General features: G+C 40.8%; 1 protein-coding gene across 2 annotated transcripts in view; it reads right to left on the reverse strand.

Annotated features, from left to right (window-relative positions):
* The window catches only part of PLCL1 (phospholipase C like 1 (inactive)), a 393008-nt gene that overhangs the window by 354521 nt on the left and 13833 nt on the right, over nucleotides 1-24654 (reverse strand). For both annotated transcript variants that reach the window (XM_060152382.1, XM_060152383.1), the window contains 3 exons: nucleotides 14993-15082; nucleotides 7172-7270; nucleotides 5963-6728 (listed from right to left, as the gene is read on the reverse strand). In XM_060152382.1, the coding sequence (XP_060008365.1) occupies nucleotides 5963-6286 (324 nt within the window). In that variant the 5' untranslated portion in view covers nucleotides 6287-6728; nucleotides 7172-7270; nucleotides 14993-15082. The remainder of the gene's footprint in view (nucleotides 1-5962; nucleotides 6729-7171; nucleotides 7271-14992; nucleotides 15083-24654) is intronic.

Genomic DNA, 24654 nt, shown 5'->3' on the forward strand with positions numbered 1-24654 from the left:
AAATCAAATCCAATTTTAAATCCAAAGGACTATTCCAATACTTTGTCACACTATAATTTTGTTGCCATCTAATGTTAGCTGAAATACACAACACATTGGCCAAGAATTAAAACAAAACAGAATGTTGTCATTATAGAACTTGACTATTCAGTTCTAATTGTTTTTATCAATTTAGTATACTCATTAATTATAATAAATTCTGTCTATCATAACCTTTATAGGAACTGGGATACAGAGATGAACTGGGGATGCAAAGATAAATAAGATTTGATAATACTACAAATAAACCTTTTTTACATTATTAGAAAACATCAAAATATGAGATTTTGTAGAACTCACAGGTTCCACTGTAATAGGTTTACTGATTTATTACCTTAGGTTTAGATTGGAAGTGTAATCAAATTATTCTCTCTCCCCATCTAATAAACAATGGTTCATTTACTAGCATTGAGACCCCAGTGGAAACTCAGAAAGGAACTTTACTCTTGCCTCTTACTTCTGTTTAGTCATCTTCAGCTGGATAATTTTTTTAATGTACAATCTTATACAGGTCTCAGTTTAGACATTGCTACTGAAAATGGAATTATGTTTAATGCTCACAGTTATTAAAGCTGAGCAGTCACTGGGGGAGCAGGGAAACCTGCTGTAATTCTTTCTTTGAATTACTCCCCAGCATGCTGCCTGACCAGCTGCTCCGGCATTACCTAGAAGCATTCATGGATTGTTTGTTCAGTAGCACCAAAGGTAAAGTCGGCTGTCCCTGATGTCTTCTCATAATACCCTGTGGTGCCTGAGGTGTTATTTGGTAATAAATGTTCAATTGACATTTTACTGTACAAAATTTAATTACCTTTTTTCTCTACTGTAAAAGGGGAAAGGCTGGGAAAACAACTCTTCAGTCTTAATTGCAATGTATGTTTGACCTCTCAGTGGCTATGCAATTAATGTCTACCTTTTAAACCTTAATATATTTTCCAAGAAGGAAAAAAATTCTTGTAAATTCTGATAGTAGTAGCAAGCACTAATCAACAGGTACTTCTAAAATCTCTCATCAAAACATGACAAGGCTCTCTATCAAAATTTTATTCTGAATTCTCTTGAGAGATGCTATAAGAAATCACATCAGAAAAACACCACAATGAGAAGCAACCACTTCTAAGGTGAAATGTGACCATGTTTCTATGGCAATTTCAGGAAAAGTAAACACTCTGACTGAAGTTACTAGGATAATAAAACAAATCCACGCAAGAAATTCAACGCTATTTATGAATCATTCCTCAGGAGGAGCACCCACGACTGAAACAACCAAGGCACACTAACTGCACGCAGTAAGGCTGGCCAGCCCCACTGTACAATCAGGTTGTTTAGCCAAAGTTCACCCATAAGTCGATTATTTGGAATTTTTAACACATATTTCTACAGGAAAAAGGGTCTATAAATTCTGATTAATTCCCACGCCAATCTACAGAAGCCTATTTAACTTATAATGTGTCTAAAATTTTTGAGTTATTTTTCAATCACACTTAATTCCCTTCATAACTGTCTCTATAAGAAATGTTTTCAGAATGTTTTCAGAGCTCCCACACAATACCCCTTACTGCATCATTCCTCTAGAATAATACATATTCCTATGCCCCATATATCAGTCTAAAAGAGAATACAGTCCTTCACAAACTCAATTGTGTGCATGGGCAGGGGAGAAGTGGGCCGGGCGTAAAAGAACAGGTGTACCTTTCATATACTGACAGCAAGTAGAACATCTGCCAAGCTGCTCTACCTTTTAAAATACAGTACAGGCCTAACAAAACGACCAAAGACAAAAGCAACAGCAATCCCTTTCTAGAGTCATCCATTTCCAGGTGTTCTGAATTGGAGAGGTGGAGCTGAGACAAGATAGTTTGCCCACAAGCCTGGGAGCCGAAGAATATGCCCCGTTCTTAGATGTTCATGTTGTTTCTAACCTAAAAAAGTATTCATGGGTTATGGGCTTTCTGCATCTGAGAATCAGCATGTTAAGCAGACATGGGTATGAATCCTGAATCCACATTGTATCAGTAGCTGTCCATGCCTCCCTTCTCTACTTTAGAGAGTTTGCTATGAGGATTGATTATAATGTATGAAAGCTCCTAGTTTAGTACTTGACTCATAGTAGGCAGCATTTCATAAAAGTGAATAAAATTTCCCTTGCCCGTTTGAGGAGAGCCATAACTTTTACATGGGTCAATAGGTACCCAAGGTGCATTTTTGAGGCTGCAGCTCAGAAACTCACTACACCAGCCCCACAATGAACATGACAGAATGAGACTGGCCATAATATAAAATAAGAGACATGAACATGGAAGTCACTACTCTAGCTGCTTCAGTGCACGTCTCAGCACCTCATTTCCAGCTCCTATCTTCATCCCACACACCTATGTCCATGGGATCCAAGTGATAATTTCTTCTCAAGAATTCATACTGAAGTAGAATCAAAAGGAAAAAAGTAGAACTCTTCAATACATTACATATAGTGGGAGACAAATCAACTGCTTTTTTTTCCTTTGGTCGCACAGTATGTGGGATCTCAGTTCCCCAGCCAGGGATCATACCCGCGCCCCCTGCATTGGGAGTGCAGCGTCTTAACCACTGGACGGCCAGGGGAGTCCCACAACTGCTCTTTTATATCTCAATTCCTGCCATCTGGCATAAGGAATAAGCTACACTGCTTTCTGTTTCCAAAAATTTCTATTATAGAGTTATAGAGCTGTAAACTATAATCTAAAATGTTAAATATTTTAAATGTATAAATTTGATATCATGTACCAGATAGTTAAATGGTCTAATTCCTTAAGGAGAAATATATTTGAACCTACAACAGTACATAATTTTTAGATATTATCAACCTTGCATGTAACTAACTTGTCATGAAGAAGCAATTTTAAACCACAAGTCATGAAGAAGCAATTAAGATGGAGTCTACTGCAATATTGTGGTATATAACAATGAACTTACCAAAAAACATGCAACATTTATCAACGTCAATGCTGCCCAAAAGCTCACACAGGAAAACACAGGGAAAAAATGGACAGGTTAAAGAGAACCTAGTTTAACTCTCACATTAAATTTTTTAAAACTTAGGACTGGGCATATAAGGGAAGAAACATAATTATAGTAGAAAGAAGACTTTCCAAAGATGTGTAAAGATAAATGCTATTGTTTTCATCAGCTCAGAATGAAATTGTTTTCTCAACTAAACACATATTTTCGCAAATTAGGGAGGGCAAATTTACTGAAAACATTCCTTTTATTAATATACAAGACAGTCTGTTTTCTGGCATGATAGAGGAATGCACTATTCTGATTTATCTAATATCCATGTTTATAGAGAATTAGCAGTCAAACAATTAGACTAGAAACAATACCTAAATTGAGCTGAAAATAATTTGATATTTGATGATTCACGATCTTTCAGTGGCTCAGAGTTATGATCATGAATATCAATTATCCCTGTACTAAGGCTGTTTGGAACAGCATTTAATAGTTTGATTAATATAAAATGTACTAGAGCCTTTCTTTTTTGTGTATGTTTCAGTGCCAAATAAAAAGAACTCTTGGCAAAACTATGAAGAATGCAATCTTTTCTCAATACAGAACATGTGCTACTTATTTCTTACATGATCTAGACCTTTTTTAGAAATTCTCATTTTTACTATGCTAAAGTGAACAAACCATGGGGCAGCAGATTCAAGATGTCAACAGAAAGGTCCTTAATCTCAGAGAGGGAGTGGCACAGAGTCCACCAACTGCCTCTTTCCCCACTGTAAGATAATGAAGGGCTCTGGGAATAGACCCCAAGGACCGCTACCCACCAATGGCCTACCAGCTTATCCTTGAAGATTAACAGACCCACCACAATGACCTTAGACAACCCTCTAGACATCAAAATGTTTGGAGCAAATCTGAAGATATGAGGCCTGTAAACTCTAGCGAAACTTTATTACATAAGTCAGCAGCATCAGTAGTTCACCACAGATAAGTACAGATACATATGCTTATATATACATGGAATATTACTGGAAGGATACACAAGAAAGTGTTAACAGCTATGGGGGTGGACCATGTAAGTGGGAATGTGGAGTGGCTGGGAGTTTTCCCTTCAAACTCCTTTGCAACATTTGTTTCTATCATATGCATATATTACTTTTTCAATAAGAGTTAGCTTAAGATAATAATAATAATTACTTCATTTTCTGGTATCTTTAATTTTAAAGGTCATTTATTAAATATTTATTTTACTATTAAATAGGGAAAGAATCAAGCTGCTACTCTGTTGTCTCCCTCCTTTTTTGTCACAAAAAGAAACTTCAAAACAACAGAGGCATCATTACTCAGCAAGGACTCTTCTGAGAATATCAACCAGCACATAACTAAAATTTAAAAAGTGCAAACTTAGCTGCAAGAATTTGTATATTCCTTTACGCTCTGTTACTTTCATTTTTTACAACACAACAAAAAAGCCCACTGCTTTTTATGATGGTATATTTTAAACTATCTTGAGGCTCTTGTTTTCACACAACACATGTAGTGTCTATATCTTAGATTCCAAAATGTGTGCTATCTAATTGTGATGTTTTTTTTAAGATTCAAAACAATATGCTTTCTGACCTGTGGGTTAAAAGGAAAAAAAGTGATCATTTCCTTTTTATCCAAATTCACACCCAGAATAGAACACTTCTTTTCACATAATCTAAAAGTCACAAAATAACAGAAACTACTACAAGTCATTTGTAACTACCACCCACTCTTCTTTTAATATAGAAATCTCCCTGTGTGGCTTTAAACTTCCATGTGTCAGTACTGGGGAAAAGCCTAGACTATACTTGGAGCTGGCTGGCTGGACTAGGGGAGCAGTCTACCCACACCGGCACTAGGAGCTCCAGTTTAGAGCTTGAGAAAGAGACACGTATTATGTGGTGTATACACAGCTTAAACCTGAGCAAGGGTTTTTAATGTATTAACACAAGTACATTGAATAGTAAGTAGTTCCAAGTCCATCCTTCATTATCATCTTTGGCTTACTTTTACATGGAAGTAGTTTCATACTGACTGTTCTACCAAGATCGGTTTTAACATCGCGTACCAAAGATTACCCACGTGCATTTACGCTAAAAGGCCCTTTTCCAAAGCCTGTGGAAGGGTTCTGACTTCCAGGGGACCTTAACCCGATGTCATGCAACCAAGATGAAATCTCAAACAGGAAACAAGCCCCAAGTGGAAGGAAGATGGATGGAGAGAAACCCTGACTGGTAGTTGAGGGGTCGAGAAGCGTTTTCCCTGCATGTGGTGGTAACCACAAGGCCCCGGGGTGCTGCTTGGTGGATTGGCTGCTTTTCGGTTGCGCTCTCTGCAGCGCGGAAACTCTGGGCTCCAACATCGCTCTTTACTTTGCTGCAGGGGCCACTGAAAACTCTGCCTGCCTACGGGGAAAGCTCACGCTTCGTGAGATCTCAGGACAGTTTGAGTCTCGAGGGTTTGGGGTTTTTTGTTTTGTTTTGTTTTGCTTCACTTGAGGGTAAACTGTGCATTTCCTTTACTGGGCGGCAAAAGCTAACTTCTCGTTGGAGAGCAGTGCACAACCATCCCGCGGGTCTGCATTTATATTGAGTCCTCCCTTCCTCCGCATATCAACGGCTTAGCGAAACTTTCAGAGAAGATGAGGAAAAGCATCCATGAAAACGCAAAGACGCAGAGCGGAACTTTTCCTCCTCTGTCAAGAAAAAAAAGGTCACTTCTGCTTCTCACAGCCAAGAACTGAGTCTGGGAACCTCCGGACAAGGAAGGAAGGTTCGGTAATGAAGGGGATGGGAGAAAACAATGCTAAGCCTGCGTGGCCTCCGGACACCATACATCCTGCCCCGGCCCATGACCCATCCACGGTCCACCATCCACACCCACGCTCCCGGGGTCGCGCGGCCTCGCTTACCTTGATGATGCTGCTGCGCCGGGGGGTCGCCCGCGCAGCCTCCAGGAGGCCGGCCTCGCTGTCCGCCGGGGCCCCGGCAGCGCTGGGCAGCGCGACCCCGCTGCGACGGTCCCTCCACTGGCCCCCAGGGGCCGCCGCCACGCCATCCCCGGAGGCGGCGTCCGGGCCCACTCGGGGTTCGTCTTCGCTCCCGGCCGCGTCTGTCGGCGCTGGACCCTCCCTGCTGGCTGCGCCCTCGGCCATAGCCGAGCGCGTTTCGGGCTCCCCGGGGGGAGGCGGCACGCCCGGCAGCGGAGTCCAGCCGCTGGGCACGGGTGCGCTCATGCACCGGGAGGCGACCGCGCCAGACTTTGTTTCACCGCCCGGTGGCTGCGGCGGTGGCGGCAACTTTCTGGAGAGGAGACATCGCTCGAGTAGAGACGTCCGCGGGCTTTGATCCAGGAGGCCGGCAGTCCTTGGGGGGACCGCGGCGGGAGTGAGATGTGAGCGGCAGGGAGAAGGAGAGGCGAAAAGGAGAGGGAGGTGTCCGAAACGTGATGCAAACGCCCGCTCTGCGCCAGACAAAAGGCATCGGGCGCCTGGCCGGGCTGCCTCTGAGGCCGGGACGCGCGCGGCCTGAAAGGGGCTGGAGCCCGGCGACCGCTGCCCGGCGCACCAACCACCTGCCCGCGGACGGCGGCGCAGTGGCCCCAGGAAGTGCGGCGGCTGCGGCAGCGGCGGCGGCGGCGGCGGCGGCGGCGGCGGCGGCGACGACCTCCACTCCGCTCTGTTGTGACAGGGAGGGAAGGACTTGTTTTGACAGCCCGTGGGGATTGGCAGGCGTCTGGGCTACTTAGGAGTCTCGCCTCGCCGAGGGGGGGGTCGGCCCGACCAATCCCCACTAGGGAGGGGTGTGCCCAAGCGCGAAGAATGGAATGTGTTCTCTAACCGGGAGCCGACCCAGACGGGCTTGTGTACTCGAGTGGGGTGTGAGAGCGCGCGTGTGCGCACCCGGAGGCGCTCCGTGTGTATTTTGGGAAGTTCAGATGTCCGAAACGAACCTGAAGTTGCAACAAAATCCGGGGATGGGACAGAGGCGGGGGAAAGGAAACCTTCGTTTGCAAAGCAAAGCAATTTGGAGGAAATGGGGTGTTGAGTATTAAGGTCAAAGCCTTTGGCGTGACGCGGAGTGCAGCTTCGCACCATCAGGGGTTAATTGCAGGCTCTCACCTTTAGAAGTTAAGTCCATGCAGAGATAAATTAGGGTTTACTGGGACCCTGTTGTTGGATAATTTGCTTCAGTTTCCGTGTAAACATCTTCAGTTCACTCTGCAATGTGAATAAATATAACAAGGAAATGAAATCAGATAAAAAGAGGTGAGAGTAATAGGAAGCCAAACCAACTAAATCCTCTGGAGAGTGGCTCCTCACAAAGCGTAGATATGATGCATGTTGGCTAAGCACAAGGTGAGGTAGGGGATTTAATCTCTATCCTAAAACATCCCTATTTGATAATGAATGGTTTAACCTCCTTTCTCTAGATAATCCTGTATAAACATATTTTGCTCATTTCCAGCAAGTTAGCAAGAGGAGCGATATCCTTGAATGATGCATTAAGGCAGTGAAATTAACCACAGAATGTTCAGATAGGTGAAAAAAGGATGGCTCTGAGGTTTCCTAGTAGGACAGAAGATTTGACATTTTAATTTAAAGGCTTTTTAATATTAGAATCTCTGTTAAACCTTATTTATAACATTAAATTATATTTTAATTATTAATAATTTTATAATTTGAGATGTTACTTGTTCCTTTGACTAAGAACATGAGAAATTCTTCAGCCTTTTAGACCCAGAATTTGTTAGAATGTCAGAATTTTAGAGATGCAAGGGGATTTAGGGATCATCTAGCGCAACTCTTTTATTTTACAGATGAGATGAAGGCCCACAGAGCTTTAGTTTCTTGTCTACTAGTTAGTGCAAGAGGTGAAATTAGAATCTGCCACTTAACTCCTCCGGTAATCTCTTCACTACTTTATCTGGCTCCTCTGGGGCTGCAAGCAGCCAGAACTGGATGAGGCCCTTGGGAGTTTTCAGACTTGACATTTACCAACTTTTAGGGAAGACTGAGAAGGCTTGATTTTACCTTTTCTTTAAATATAAATGCAGCCTGGTAATGAATGTACCAGATTAGCAATCTCTGGTTTTAGAACCAACACCACCCTCTAGTGAGATTCTGAGAACTGCATCCATAATAGCAAATGCTTTTTTCTTTCTTTCTCATATGTAAAAGACAGGAGAGGAAACTCAGTTAGTTTCCTTTCAACTGATCTGCCCTTATAACCCACAGACAAGAGGAAGTAGAAGGTCACCCAGACTTAAAACAGCCATACATGTCCTTCATCTTCAGAAATATTTTTACTTGCTATACTCACAAATATAACCTATTTTAACCTACCACTTTTTTCTTTGGTATTCAGGTATTACTATGTTTTATTTCTGTCTTCTACAGTTGCTTTCAGAGCTTTATTTTTCTGTGTTACCCTCATAAAAATTCCATTCTTGGGTTGTCCTCTGAGAAATGTAAAACTGTGGTTATCTCACTCATCATCTTGTTCTATGATATTAATGTCATTTACAGGGATTTCCCATGTAAATGGTTTGTGTATACCATCCTGATATTATTTTTTGATATTAAAATTAGTGTCACCAGGGGCTTCCCTGGTAGTGCAGTGGTTGAGAGTCCGCCTGCCAATGCAGGGAACACGGGTTCGTGCCCCGGTCCGGGAAGATCCCACATGCCGCGGAGCGGCTAGGCCTGTGAGCCATGGCCACTGAGCCTGCGTGTCCAGAGCCTGTGCTCCGCAACGGGAGAGGCCACAACAGTGAGAGGCCCGCGTACCGCAAAAAAAAAAAAGAAAAATTAGTGTCACCTTACTAACATTTACAGTCAGTGGTCTTCAAAAAAATAAACCAGAAAGTATAGCATGCAGTGTATAAAATTTTTTGTGTGTTTCAACTAGATGATGGCCAATTGAAATCTTCTCTTATCTCTTTTCTCCCTTAGCAGCCTTCTCTCTCACCCTCATGTGAAGGCAAACACACACACACACACACACACACACACACACACACACACACACGCATCTTTGCTCTGAGCATCTGTTCAGACTGTTGTCTAATTCATTCTGCCTTGAGAATATAGTTGGACCCTGATCTATCAAGTCTTTCATACTGTTGTCCTCTAGCATAAGCTCAGAAGGCTTCTCTTGATATTCATGTTTCCAGTTTAAAAATAAAGAACCCTCCATTGAACCTGCTCCTACCCATACACAGATTCTACTCTGTGGCCCCACTCCCAAGACTGAGAGCAAGGTGTAGCCAGACTCGGTCAGATCAGCAGCCATATAAACACTCCTACCCTCCATTTAAAAAAAAAACCCTTTCCAAGTTACTATGACCCACAACTCCTGTCTCCCAATCATTCACCAAGTAATGTGACAACCACTTCATGGGCAAATTGGAAGTTGGGGGAATGGGAGGGAGAGGGAGAAGGGATGTGCGTAAGAATCATAAATTGTCAATTCAAATGTCACCACCTCAGAGAGGTCTCCTCTGACCACAAGTCCCAAGTTGCCCCTTCAACCTCACACACATACCATGTCACTCATATTATTCTGTTTTGTTTTCTCATAGGATTTTTTCACTGTAAATAAACTGTCCTATCCATGGAATTGTTTACTTATATAGTCTTTCACGCTGACCTCCTGTCTCTGCCCCACTGAAATGGAGAATGTAATCTCCATGTGCATAAAAAACTTGTCTATTTTGTTCAGTGCTGTACCTCCAGCTCCCAAAACCATGCCTGGCAGAGTAGGTGCTCAATAAATATTTGTGGACAGAATCTTTACCTTTGCAGTTCTCTAGCTGAATAAAACAACCACTTCTGATAAAGAAAAAGGGCTCTGTCACTGAGGACTTCTTATCGTCAAGGATCCTGGAATTCCATCCTAGGGCAAAAATCAGAGCAGACCCAAAGCAAGTAGTTGCAAAATTAGAAGGATGCTTATAAATTGGAGTAACATGAAATCTAGAATTGGACTGAAAAACAACTGATGGGAACCTAGCCAGCTGCAGCAAACCTGAAAATACCTAGCCCAGAACTGAAGGCTTGGTATGTCAATGTAGTCCTTCCAGCTCAGGTTAGTCACTTCAGAACCCTGGGCCTAAGAAAAATCCAGTGAGAATAGTAAGACTTTCCATACATTACCAGGAAATCACAGTTGGGAAGAGAACTTATCACTGCTTTCTATGTACCAGATAATCCTCTATGAAGAATTCTTTACAGATAAGGAAACATAGGATCAAAAGGGTCAATTCACTTGCTCAAGTGACAAAACCAGGATTTGAGTCCCAGATGATGACTTTGAAGCTTGTGGCTCTTTGTACTACAAGGCTCTCATAGGGTACAAGTCCCGGGATGGTCCTGGAGACTTCAGTTATTCTGAAGAACCACTCCTTCAAATCTGGGACCACTCACATTAGGCACAACTACCTCTTCTCTTAACACCAGCATTACCTCTGTTTCATCATGACGGAGTATAAGGCTGATTGATTTATCAGTGTGTGAAGAAACACATTTATCCTGTGATCCACATATACGTAAGAAAGAATATTTTGATATTAAGAGCCAGTTCAAAGATGCATTTAATATGAGTACAGCATTTTCAAATGAGCCACATATATCTTTATATTCAGTCACCGAGCTCCCCAATACACATTGTAGTCATTTTGATTTGCTAGTTCAAGAAAAAGCAATTTGCAGGGTAACTTATAGTATAAGTATTATAGTAGAGCAAATATATGCTAAGTCAATGAAAGATAAGCAAAACTTAATACAACCTCTTAAAATTCAAGATTACCTTTTCTCAACAGGTATTCCTTCATCCCTTCTATTTCAGTAACTAAAACATAAAAATCAACTACTTTCATTTCTAAGTAGGACACTCCACTTCTTGATAACAGTCCTACAAAAATGAGAAGTTACAGGGAATTCCCTGGTAGCTTACTGTTTAGGATTCCGGGCTTTCACTGCTGTGGCCCAGATTCAATCCCTGGTTAGGGAACTGAGATCCCACAAGTCACGCAGCACAGCCAAAAAAAAAAAAAAAAATGAGAAGCTACTAATTGTTTAGGATAGATCTAGGTTCATCAGTTTAATAAATCTTCCAAGTACTGAAAGACAATAAATATTTAAGAAATCTCTAATTACAATGTTCTTCAATGTCTGATGGCTGCTGCAAACCTGTACTACCTGCATGAGAACAGAATGCCAGGTGTTTGTCCATTACCACTGCCCCTCAAGAATCACCCCACATAGACCCTGAGGCTAAAATATGCTATCAGGAGCCCCAGGCCAGTCGTCTGGGAACAGTCTGTATGTTCAGGGCAAAGGTCTTTTAAAAATAGAGTCAGTGTTGAATTATTTTCTATGTGTTAATTTACTTTGACACAGATCCTGCAGTTGGAGCTCAGGTCGTGGTTATGTTCCCTACAGATGCAGAAGCCACAAAGGCATTTATGAAAAGTACCACTAGAATGGCACTAATGATACCCCTATGAAAACTTGCTTCTCTTCTTTATTTGTTTTATTTAACAACTTGAGCTGTTTCCAGGTATGGTTTTATAATATAAACCTCTTCAAATCAAACATACACCCAATGCCTGACACTTGTGATACAGGAGTGAATATGGGGTAGGTTCCTCCTCCTCCTCTTCCCCCACCCCAGGTACAAACCCCAAATCTAATTCATCCGCATGTGATGGGGATTCTTCCTCCAATTTTGCCAAGACATGAAGTTCATTAATGCTTGTCAGTATCACAGGACCCACTAGAAGAAAATATAGAGTCATATTTCTTTCTCTAATGCACTCCTTTCATCATGATGTATTACTTTTTTTAATTTATTTATTTTTTTAACTTCTGGCTGTGTTGGGTCTTTGTTGCTGTGTGCGGGGTTTCTCTAGTTGTGGCGAGCAGGGCTACTCTTTGTTGCGGTGCGCACGCTTCTCATTGCAGTGGCTTCTCTTATTGAGGAGCACGGGTTCTAGGCGCACAGGCTTCAGTAGTTGCGGTGCGTGGGCTCAGGAGTTGTGGCGCATGGGCTTAGTTGCTCCGCAGCATGTGGGATCTTCCCGGACCAGAGCTCGAACCCATGTCCCCTGCATTGGCAGGCGGATTTATTTATTTATTTATTTATTTAATTTTATTTTCGGCTGCATTGGGTCTTCGTTGCTGCTCGCGGGCTTTTCTCTGGTTGTGGCGAGGGGGTTACTCTTCGTTGTGGTACACAGGCTTCTCATCGCAGTGGCTCCTCTTGTTGCAGAGCACAGGCTCTAGGCGCACGGGCTTCAGCAGTTGCGCACGCAGGCTCAGTAGTTGTGGCTCGCAGGCTCTAGAACGCAGGCTCAGTAGTCGTGGCACATGGGCTTAGTTGCTCCGCAGCATGTGGGATCTTCCCGGACCAGGGCTCGAACCCGTGTCCCCTACATTGGCAGGCAAATTCTTTTTTTTATTTATTTTATTTACTTTATTTTTGGCTGCATTGGGTCTTCGTTGCTGCGCAGGGGCTTTTCTCTGGTTGCGGCGAGCAGGGGCTACTCTTCGTTGCGGTGTGGAGACTTCTCATTGCGGTGGCTTCTCTTGTTGCAGAGCACGGGCTCTAGGTGAGTGGGCTTCAGTAGTTGTGGCTCATGGGCTAAGTAGTTGTGGCTCATGGGCTCTAGAGTGCAGGCTCAGTAGTTGTGGCGCACTGGCTTAGTTGCTCCGCGGCATGTGGGATCGTCCCGGACCAGGGCTCGAACCCATGTCCCCTGCATTGGCAGGTGGATTCTTAACCACTGCTGGCAGGCAGATTCTTAACCACTGCACAACCAGGGAAGTCCTGATCATGATGCATTACTCTTATACCTATTTTGTTAGCCTTATTATGCCTTTGCTGTAGCCTACCTCAAATCTTTTGGAAGAAGCAGAGTGAGATATTTAAATAAGCACAAAATCATAATGCATGTTCTAAATTAAAATGTAAGACAAGAGTAAAGTATGGTCTCTTTCATAAGCACTTCTTGGCTCCAAATAAGTTTTCAGGTGTATAACTCTGGTTTAGTACAAGTTTATCTGCTTTATTAAAATGAGGAAATTAGAGAGTGGATCCTTTCTTTAAAAACATAAATTTCCCTTAAGAAGCCAAATGTCTAGTGAAAACTGGATTGCTAGCATTTGCTCTGTCATTAACCTCTGTGAGAATCTCACAGTTCCCACCCTCACTGACTCAAATAGGTCACCATGGACACAGTGCCTCTACCCTTAACCCACAGTGGAGGAGCAACAGCTGTTGAACTGCACTTGGGAATTTTGCCATTCTCTGCTCTTTATAAAATGTCCTGGTGAAACTGTTCAGATAATGTCACAATTGTTTTCAAAGGTTAGGGGAGGGACTTCCCTGGTGGTGCAGTGGTTAAGAATCCGCCTGCCAATGCAGGGGACACGGGTTCGAGCCCTGGTCCGGGAATATCCCACATGCTGCAGAGCAACTAAGCCCGTGCGCCACGACTACTGAGCCTGCACTCTAGAGCCCAGGAGCCACAACTACTGAGCCCGCGTGCCACAACTGCTGAAGCCCGCGCACCTACAGCCCATGCTCCGCAACAAGAGGAGCCACTGCAATGAGAAGCCCGCGCACCACAACAAAGAGTAGACGCTACTCACCGCAACTAAAGGAAGCCCGCGCACAGCAACGAAGACCCAACACAGCCAAACAAAATAAAGATTAGGGGAAAAAACATCTTGCAAGAATCATCTGAAATATTGAGCAAAAGCACAGGACTAAAATTTAATTGAAACTGTGAAGTGAGATAACAAACAACAAACATAGTACAATACTATAATTAGTTTAATGAGAGGTTACAGAGCTTTCTTTAAAGTTTCTGCTAGCCAAACTGAGTTTTCAATAACTAAACTGATAACTGCAGATAGAATTTATTTGGAAGATTCTTTAGGAGCAAATACTTAAACTCTAAGCAAAAAGTACCAAACACTATTATTTTCAGGCTATCATTTCTCTCTTTTTTTTTAATTTTATTTATTTATTTTTGGCTGTGTTGGGTCTTCGTTGTTACATGCGGGCTTTCTCTACTTGCAGTGAGCAGGGGCTACTCTTTGTTGTAGTGCACGGGCTTCTCACTGCGGTGTTTTCTCTTCTTGCAGAGCACGGGCTCTAGGTGCATGGGCTTCAGTAGTTGCAGCATGTGGGCTCAGCAGTTGTGGCTCGTTGGCTCTACAGTGCAGGCTCAGTAGTTGTGGTGCATGGGCTTAGTTGCTCTGCGGCATGTGGGATCTTCCCGGACCAGGGCTCAAACCCATGTCCCCTTTATAGGCAGGCAGATTCTTAACAACTGCACCATCAGGGAAGTCCCCAGACTATCACTTCTAAAGGAAGGAATATTTTTCTGATTTTTGATAAACGTTACATTTCTCATCAACCTACTGCTATTAATTCTAAACTTCAGAGAAATAAAATATGTGGATACAATAGAATCTTACCCTTCCATCTACCTGAATTTTTCCTATGCAAAATACAGATTAAAATGGTTTTAGTTTGTGTTCTGAAAATGTCAAGAATAGTCTGTGATCTGTGACTGAAACTAAATTAAAATCAAAAGGGTGTCTCTTACCTGTACACCCAGAGGATGAGAAACAAGCACTTAATGAATTATAAAAAATATTTTCTCTTATTTCTCATCATTAATTCTACTCACTCACCAATCATTAACAACATTCATTATTATGATCACATAAAAATACTTCATTAATACTCTTTGTTGTAAAGCAGATCATCCTACTCTGGGAGATGTTCACTGATGCTTCTCTATGCAAGAGTTAATACATCCTCATCCCATTGACAGCAGGCACAGGCATGTGGCTTGCTTAGGCCAATGAAAGATGAGTGGAAGAACTCCTTGTGTACAGAAGATTTAAGAGCCAGTATATACTTACCATTATCTCATTTTCCTTTGCCACAGTATTAATTGTTCACCAGACATAGGCTGGATCTTGAAAATGGCACGATGCAGAGCTGAAGTAAATCTGCAATGAACATGAAACATGAGCAAGACAGCAACCTTTGTGGTAAGTCCCTCAGATTTGGAGGTCATTTGTTACTATAGTAGTCTCTAAACTCTCCTGATACAGACACATAAATTTACCGAAAGCCCTGTTCTTTCCACAACCATGCTATTGGTTCATATGGTCAGATACTGTTTGATTTGCGCAGCGAATAAACAATCTTGGCATCTATTAAACCAGTAAAAACTAAAAAATTTTTGTATATTCAATAAAATTTTGTATGATCATTTCCATTTCTGTGACATATTTTTCTCATTTATTTCTACCCTGCAAGCTGTATAAGCCTGGTTTTGCCTTTCTTAAGAGATTTAGAAATAACAGCATAAATATGGTCATATGCATATTTTTTCATATAATTTTTTAATCTTCTTTTACCTGTGTTGCACATTTCTCTACTCCTCAAACCACTCAACCCTCTCCCTCCTTGCAAAATAACTCAAATTAACAACCTAGTATGCATCTTTTCAGTTTTGGTTTACATGCATATATGTAGATATACACATATAAATAGAGTGTGCTTTTGTCATTGTTTGATTTACAAAAAAAGCAGGGGGAGACATTTTTATACATACTATTTCGAAACTTCCTTTTCTCATTCAACAATACCTGGTAAGGATCCCACCACCTCATCCGCAATATCTACTAATTCATTCTTTTAAATTAATGCATAATAGTCCATGGTATGGATATATCATAGTTCATCCAGGCATTTCTCTATTTGGGGTATTCAATTTATGTCTAATTTTTTACCACTACAAACAATGTTGTAATAATCATTTTTGTACACACATCTTTATGAATCAGTCATTTCATTTCCATCAGATAGATTCCCAGGAGTAGAATTTTGGGTCTAAGGGTATATGTATTTTTTATTTTATTAGATAATGCCAGATAGATTTTCCAAAGAGTAACAACACTTTATATTCCATCCCAATGAGTGTTGTAGTTCTCATTAATTTCTGCCTCTTATAGGTATAAAATTATATTCCATTATTGTAATTTGCACTTTCCAGATTACTAAGCACATTTCAAATGTTTCTTGGCCATTTAGACTTAATCTTCAGTAAACTATACATGTGCTTCGCCTAATTTTCCTTTGGATTAAATGCCTTTTTCTTCTCAGTTTGTGAGAGTTAGATGTCAAACACAGAGATGCCACGCTCAGATTCTGCTTCAATAAAGGGCTCACTCTGCAGCTGCAAGGCGTATGGTTCACTGGCAGCCTTCAGCTGTCCAGTAACTTAGGGTCCACGTCAACTTTTGACCCATGGTCTTATTCTTCTTGAAGAAGCCCCTTGCCAATGAATGAGTGAGGCGTTGATGGCTGAGGACAAGCTCTTCTCTTCTCTGGGCAATCTCCAGCCAATGGGTCCTGGCCATTTCCACCGTGGCAGGGCTCCTCCAACAGGCAATCACTGCTCCAGAGCTGCCCCTTGGGCTGGTTGAGACTTTGTCAGGTCTGTACCTAGGCTCCTCCTGCCCAATCCTGCCCCTCCCTTTTTCCTCTATTGTGTTACTTTCCAATAAACCTTTTGTACCTCTAACTCATCATGCTTCTCAAAGAACCCAACCAACATATTATAGATGTTAACAGTTATTACGTTATCTGCTTTTGTAACATTTTTTCCAGAACTGTTTATTGACTTTGTCTATGGTATTTTTGCATATGCATTATGTTAATTTTCATATAATCAAATATGTCTCTTCTCAGCATTGGTTAGGACACACTTTCCAACGCCTAGATTGTACATGTAATCTCCTACCATTTTTGTAAGATTTTTATTGCTTTTCTTTAACATTTAAGTATTTGGTTTTTCTATAATTTATTTTTAAATTTAGTTTGTATGTCTATATAAGTGTGTACAAAGTTAAGTAAATTTTTAAAAAATAAGATGGTGGTCTACTTTTTATTTTCTTCATGAACTAATCTATTCTTTTCTTACTGAATTGAATTATCCTTCTTGTCATATATTAAATTCTTACATGTACTTCAGTCTACTTCTGAGTTTTCTGTTCTGATTCCCATCCAATACATATTAATTTGTTTATAGTGACTTTGTGGTATGTTCTTATACCCATGCTCACTCCATATTGTAGCTAGAGGGACTTACCTAAAGAAAAAAACCCAACTCCCCACTATGAAGCTTTATTGGCTTCCCAGTGCCAGCTGAATAGGGTCCAGGCTCTTTGGCATATGTGGCCATGGCTCCTATCTACATCCCTGGCTTCCTTTCTGACGACTCCACTTCTCTTCGTTCATACTTTAGGACTATCAGGTTACTTAAAGTCCACTGAATACCACATGCTGCTTCATGCTGTCACATTTTGGTTACACGAAAAGTCTTTCCCACCTCTCTTCACTGAACTAACCATTATTCCTTCTGCAAAATTCAGTTCAGACTTCATCTTTTCCAGGAAGCCTTTCCAAAACCCACAGCTTACACTTTACCCTCCATTAATATGTTGGTACCTACTACACTACATTGATACATCTCTTAAGTGTGTCTGCCTTCTGCTTTAGGCTGTAAAATTCATTTCTTATTCATTTTTGTACATTTCGAACTTGACCCTATGATACAAAAAAAGCATTCAATACATTTTTCTTAAACTATTAAATTAAAGCAATGGTCCTCTGGCCATTCCCCTCTGAGGATGTGGGAAGAAAATATTAGGACTTATATTTATACTTATCTAAATTGAATAAGAAGTAAATCAAGCTTTGCCCATGTTAATATGCAGGTTCCACTGACACCACCACTTGATCCCTATGGGGGTGAAAGAGGTATTTTGAGGGATGATTGGGAGTTCCAGAACTTGGAGAAGTTGACAGTGCCAACTCGTTACCTGGTACATAAATCCAGTTAAATAAATTTTAAAATTATATTGTATAGTTTAAATTAAACTAACCCAAAATGGATGGATGGCTTAAAATATTCCTAGAAAACATCTTGAATTGAAGATAATTCTAGTGAGCATTTCAAAATAGCAGAGCTGACTCTTCTCCTGTTCAATACAAGGACACAATTGCTTATATTAAGAGGAAAAAACAATGACCATATATCTGACAAGAAGTCAGCCAAAATAATTTTTTCACTTTTTGACATGCAGATACATATTCACTTCTGAAAACAACCATGACCAGTGACAAAACATTTTAAAGAAATATTTGCTTCATTTTTTAAAAACTCTTTTGTGTATGTTTTATGATGTGCATAAATATTAGTAAAGAAAAAAATACATATAATAGATAAATAAATAAATATAAATGATGGATATCCTCAAAAACCAGTAAGAGAGTGAAACTAAAGTGTGGAGACCCCTGCAGATGAGTGAGGTCCTCAGGGTCTATTCATGTTTTATTAGGTCAGGAAGATGGAGGAAGTATTCATCAAACATGTTGAGGATGAAAGGAAATCCTTTACCATGAATTACCATGGGGAAAGGATGGGAAGGAACTTAATGGTAGAAAGAAGAATCATAAAGGGAAGCTTGAAGGAGAGTCTAGGAAAGTAAACAGGAGCAAAGCAAAAAACTCATGAAGAGGAACTGGTCCATTTCATTAGGAATCAGCACAGCAGTCAAGGCATTCAAGCCATCAGAACAATTCAAATTTGTCAAGGTATTTCCCAAGGCATTCCCCTACACTAGACAGCCATTGCTTGAGTCCACTTTCTCAAAAGGAAAAAGGAACAAGCAAAAGGAAAATTTGCATTTTGAGTGCATAATCAAATAAGCTGTACCCAAACCAAACTAATAAATTCAGTGGGCCAAAGTAACTAGTATCACAAGAAAGCCTAAATTAAACTGAGGTATTTGTGTGCCTATATTTGTTTTATAAACAAAGTCCTTGGAGATTGGTTCAAGATGGCGGAGTAGAAAGACGGACGCTCACACCCTCTTGAGAGAGCACCAGAATCACAACTAACTGCTGAACAATCATCGACAGGAAGACACCGGAACTCACCAAAAAATATACCCCACGTCCAAAGACAAAAGAGAAGCTGCAAGGAGACGTAAGGAGGGGCGCAATTATAATAAAATTAAATCCCATAACCACTGGGTGGGTGACTCATAAACTGTAGAACAATTATACCACAGAAGTCGACCCACAGCAGTGAAGGTTCTGAGCCACATGTCAGGCTTCCCAATCTGGGAGGCTGGCAACAGGAAGAGGAATTCCCAGAGAATCAGACTTTGAAGGCTAGCGGGATTTGATTGCAGAACTTTGACAGGACTGGGGGAAACAGAGACTCCACTCTGTGTGTGGCCTCCACTGTTTCTGTCAGGGCACACACAAAGTAGTATGCACATCAGGACCCAGGGCAAAGGGGCAGTGACCCCATAGGAGACAGAACCAGACCTATCTGCTAGTGTTGGAGGGTCTCCTGCAGAGGCAGGGGCGGGGGGGATGGCTGTGGCTCACCACAGGGACAAGGACACTGGCAGCAGAAGTTCGGGGGAATACTCCTTGGCGTGAGCCCTCCCAGAGGCAGCCATTAGCCCCACCAAAGAGCCTGTGGGCTCCAGTGCTGGGTCACCTCAGGCCAAACAACTGACAGGGAGGGAACTCAGTCCCACCTATCAGCAGACAAGAGGATTAAAGTTTTACAGAGCTCTGCCCACCAGAGCAACACCCCACTCTACAAACCACCAGTCTCTCCCATCAGGAAGCTTGCACAAGACTCTTAGATACCGTCATCCACCAGAGGCAGACAGCAGAAGCAAGAAGAACTACAATCCTGCAGCCTGTGGAACGAAAACCACATTCACAGAAAGATAGACAAAATGAAAAGGCAGAGGGCTATGTACCAGATGAAGGAATATAAAAGATAAAGATAAAATCCCAGAAAAAAAAACTAAATGAAGTGGAGACAAGCAACCTTCTAGAAAAAGAATTCAGAATAATGATACTGAAGATGATCCAGGACCTCAGAAAAAGAATGGAGGCTAAGATCGAGAAGATGCAAGAAATGTTTAAAAAAGACCTAGAAGAACTAAAGACAAAAACACCTAGAAGAATTAAAGAACAAAGAAACAGAGATGAACAATATAATAACTGAAATGAAAAATACACTAGAAGGAATCAACAGCAGAATAACTGAGGCAGAAAAACGGATAAGTGACCTGGAACACAAAATGGTGGAATTCACTGCCACAGAAAAGAATAAAGAAAAAGAATGAAAAGAAATGAACACAGCCTAAGAGACCTCTGGGACAACATTAAATGCACCAATGTTCACATTATAGGGGTCCCAGAAGGAGAAGAGAGAGAAATGACCAGAGAAAATATTTGAAGAGATTATAGTCAAAAATTTCCCTAACATGGGAAAGGAAATAGGCACCCAAGTCCAGGAAGCACAGAGAGTACCAGGCAGGATAAACCCAAGGAGAAACATGCTGAGACACATAGTAATCAAACTGAGATAAATTAAAGACAAACAAAAATTATTAAAAGCAACAAGGGAAAAACAACAAATAACATACAAGGGAACTCCCGTTAGCTTAACAGCTGATTTCTCAGCAGAAACCCGACAAGCCAGAAGGGAGTGGCATGATATATTTAAACTGATGAAAGGGAAGAACCTACAACCAAGATTACTCTACACAGCAAGGATCTCAGTCAGATTCGGTGGAGAAATCAAAAGCTATACAGACAAGCAAAAGCTATGAGAATTCAGCACCACCAAACCAGCTCTACAACAAATGCTAAGGGAAATTCTCAAGTGGGAAACACAAGAGAAGAAAAGGATATACAAAAAAAGGACCTACATTCATTACTGATGAATATAGATGGAAAAATCCTCAACAAAATACTAGCAAACAGAATCCAACAACACATTAAAAGGATCATACACCATGCTCAAGTGGGATTTATCGCAGGGATGCAAGGATTCTTCAATATATGCCAATCAATCAATGTGATACACCATATTAAAAAATTGAAGAAGAAAAACCATATGATCATCTCGATAGATGCAGAAAAAGCTTTTGACAAAATTCAACACCCATTTATGGTAAAAACTCTCCAGAAAGTGGGCATAGAGAGAAACTACCTCAACATAATAAAGGCCATATACGACAAACCCACAGCAAACATCATTCTCAATGGTGAAAAACTGAAAGCATTTCCTCTAAGATCAGGAAAAAGACAAGGATGTCCACTCTCACCACTATTATTCAACATAGTTTTGGAAGTCCTAGCCACAGCAGTCAGAGAAGAAGAAGAAATAAAAGGAATACAAACTGGAAAAGAAGTAAAACTGTCACTCTTTTCAGATGACATGATACTATACATAGAGAATCCTAAAGGTGCCATCAGAAAGCTACTAGAGCTAATCAATGAATTTGGTAAAGTAGCAGGATACAAAATTAATGCACAGAAATCTCTTGCATTCCTATACACTAATGATGAAAAATATGAAAGAGAAATTAAGGAAACACTCCCATTTACCACTGCAACAAAAAGAACAAAATACCTAGGAATAAACCTACCTAATGAGGTAAAAGACCTGTACTCAGAAAACTATAAGACACTGATGAAAGAAATCAAAGATGACACAAACAGATGGAGAGATATACTATGTTCTTGGATTGGAAGAATCAGTATTGTGAAAATGGCTATACTACCCAAAGCAATCTACAGATTCAATGCAATCCCTATCAAATTACCAATGGCATTTTTACAGAAGTAGAGCAAAAAATATTAAAATTTGTATGGAAACACAAAAGACCCCGAATAGCTAAAGCAATCTTGAGAGAAAAGAAAAACAGATCTGAAGAAATCAGACTCCCTGACTTAGACTATACTACAAAGCTACAGTAATCAAGACAATATGGTACCAGCACAAAAACAGAAATATAGATCAATGGAACAGAATAGAAAGCCTAGAGATAAAGCCACACACCTATGGTCAACTAGTCTATGATGAAGGAGGCAAGGATATACAGTGAAGAAAAGACAGTCTCTTCAATAAGCAGTTGGGAAAACTGGACAGCTACATGAAAAAGAATGAAATTAGAACACTCCCTAACACCATACACAAAAATAAACTCAAAATGGATTAAAGACCTAAATCTAAGACTGGACTCTATAAAACTCTTAGAGGAAAACATACGAAGAACACTCTTAGACATAAATCACAGCAAGATCTTTTTTCATCCACCTCCTAGAGTAATGGAAATAAAAACAAAAATGAGGGGCTTCCCTGGTGGCACAGTGGTTCAGAGTCCACCTGCCGATGCAGGGGACGCAGGTTCATGCCCCGGTCCGGGAGGATCCCACATGCCACGGAGCGGTTGGGCCCATGAGCCATGGCCGCTGGGCCTCTGCGTCCGGAGCCTGTGCTCCACGGTGGGAGAGGCCACAGCAGTGAGAGGCCCACATACCGCAAAAAAAAAAAAAAAAAAAAAAAGAGACGTAATGAAACTTCAAAGCTTTTGCACAGCAAAGGAAACTATAAACACGATGAAAAGACAACCCTCAGAATGGGAGAAAATATTTGCAAATGAAGCAACAGACAAAGGATTAATCTCCAAAACATATAAACAGCTCATGAAGCTCAATATTTTTTAAAAAACCAATCAAAAAATGGGCAGAAGACCTAAATAGACATTTCTCCAAAGAAGACATACAAATGGCCAAGAAGCACATGAAAAGCTGCTCAACATCACTAATTATTAGAGAAATGCAAATCAAAAGTACAATAAGGTATCACCTCATACCAGTTAGATTGGACATCATCAGAAAATCTACAAACAACAAATGCTGGAAAGGGTGTGGAGAAAAGGGTACCCTCTTGCCCTGCTGATGGGAATGTAAATTGATACAGCCACTATGGAGAACAGTATGAAGGTTCCTTAAAAAATTAAAAATAAAATTACCACATGACCCAGCAATCCCACTACTGGGCATATACCTGGAGAAAACCATAATTCAAAAAGACACATGCACCCCAAGGTTCATTTCAGCACTATTTACAATAGCCAGGTCATGGAAGCAACCTAAATGCCCATCGACAGACGAATGGATAAAGAAGATGTCGTACATATATACAATGAAATATTACTCGGCCATAAAAAGGAACAAAATTGGGTCATTTGTAGAGAACTGGATGGACCTAGAGACTGTCATACAGAGTGAAGTAAGTCAGAATGAGAAAAACAAATATCGTATATTAACGCATATATTTGGAATCTAGAAAAACGGTACAGATGGAACGGTTTGCAAGGCAGAAATAGAGACACAGATGTAGAGGACAAACGTATGGACACCAAAGGGGGAAAGTGGGGGTAGGGGAGGTGGTGGTGGTCGTTTGAATTGGGAGATTGGGATTGACATATATACACTAATATGTATAAAACAGATAACTAATAAGAACCTGCTGTATAAAAAATAAAATAAAATTTTTAAAAAAAGAAACAAAGTCCTTAAGTTAATCATATTTTTACTACTGTGGGGAAATAGAGCTCAGCAGAACAACAGAACATCAACAATCAATCAATCATTGAGCTCCTATTGAATGTAGGTTTTGTGCTAAGACTTTTATGTGCATTATCTCAATTAATCTATAGACTGTAGTAGTAAATGCTATCATCCTTATTTGGGGGATGGAAAACAGAGGTTATATAACTCTCTCCAGGGCACACAGCAGAGTCAGAATCCAAAGCCTCACCATCACCACCACTGGATCACTATATTATAACACTACCCCCTCAAAACTTGACATCTCCCAAACTTATCATCACATGATAGTCAATGAAGCTACTCCAGATGCTTAAACGATGGCTTTGAATTTTGGTTGCCTCTAAAAATTTTCAGTGCTTCAAGGAGACCCAGGCTTAAACACATCCACATATATTGTGAAAGGGAAAATACAAATTAAAAATAAGAGGCTTAATTCTCCCTTCTGAAAATAAGGGAAGAGACTTCTCCCCTTCTTTTTCTTTCGGACTTTCTTTCCCTGTGCTTTTCAAATGTATGTAAATCTGTATAGTGGCTAAATAAGCCTCTTGCCAGTCTCAGAAATGTTTCCTCAAGAACCATCATTTTTTAGTGCAACTTTTGGAAATTCAAATTTCAAGAGTTATAGCTCCCCTATCTCTCAGTTTCAGTAAGAAGGTAAGAGCTTAATTTAGGTGGTTGCCTGGCTCTAATTTGCAAAACTACTTCCTGTTACAAAGATATGAGAAGTTTGTTTTTCCTCTGGATAAAGCCAATAAGATGGTCACCCCAGTTACCAGGTAAATTTGGGATGGACTATGTGTGGTGTAATGGGTTGTATATGCTTGGCTATATAAGGGGGTGGGGGTAAGATTCTTTTCTGTCTTTGCAGTCTCTTAAGGGTGGATTGCCTGTCATGGGTACCACAGGTCTCATGCTTATTCAATAATGAAATTGTTTTCTGTCTCTATCACTTTTGTGGAGAGGTTTTCTGGGTGCAAGAAGGTTTTGTTTTTTAATTATGTTTCCCCAGCGATAACCAATATGGATGTTTTCTTGAGCATGGAACCAACAGAGGACAAACTCACGGAAA

This window comes from Lagenorhynchus albirostris, chromosome 6, assembly GCF_949774975.1.
Source record: "Lagenorhynchus albirostris chromosome 6, mLagAlb1.1, whole genome shotgun sequence".
NCBI lineage: Eukaryota > Metazoa > Chordata > Mammalia > Artiodactyla > Delphinidae > Lagenorhynchus > Lagenorhynchus albirostris.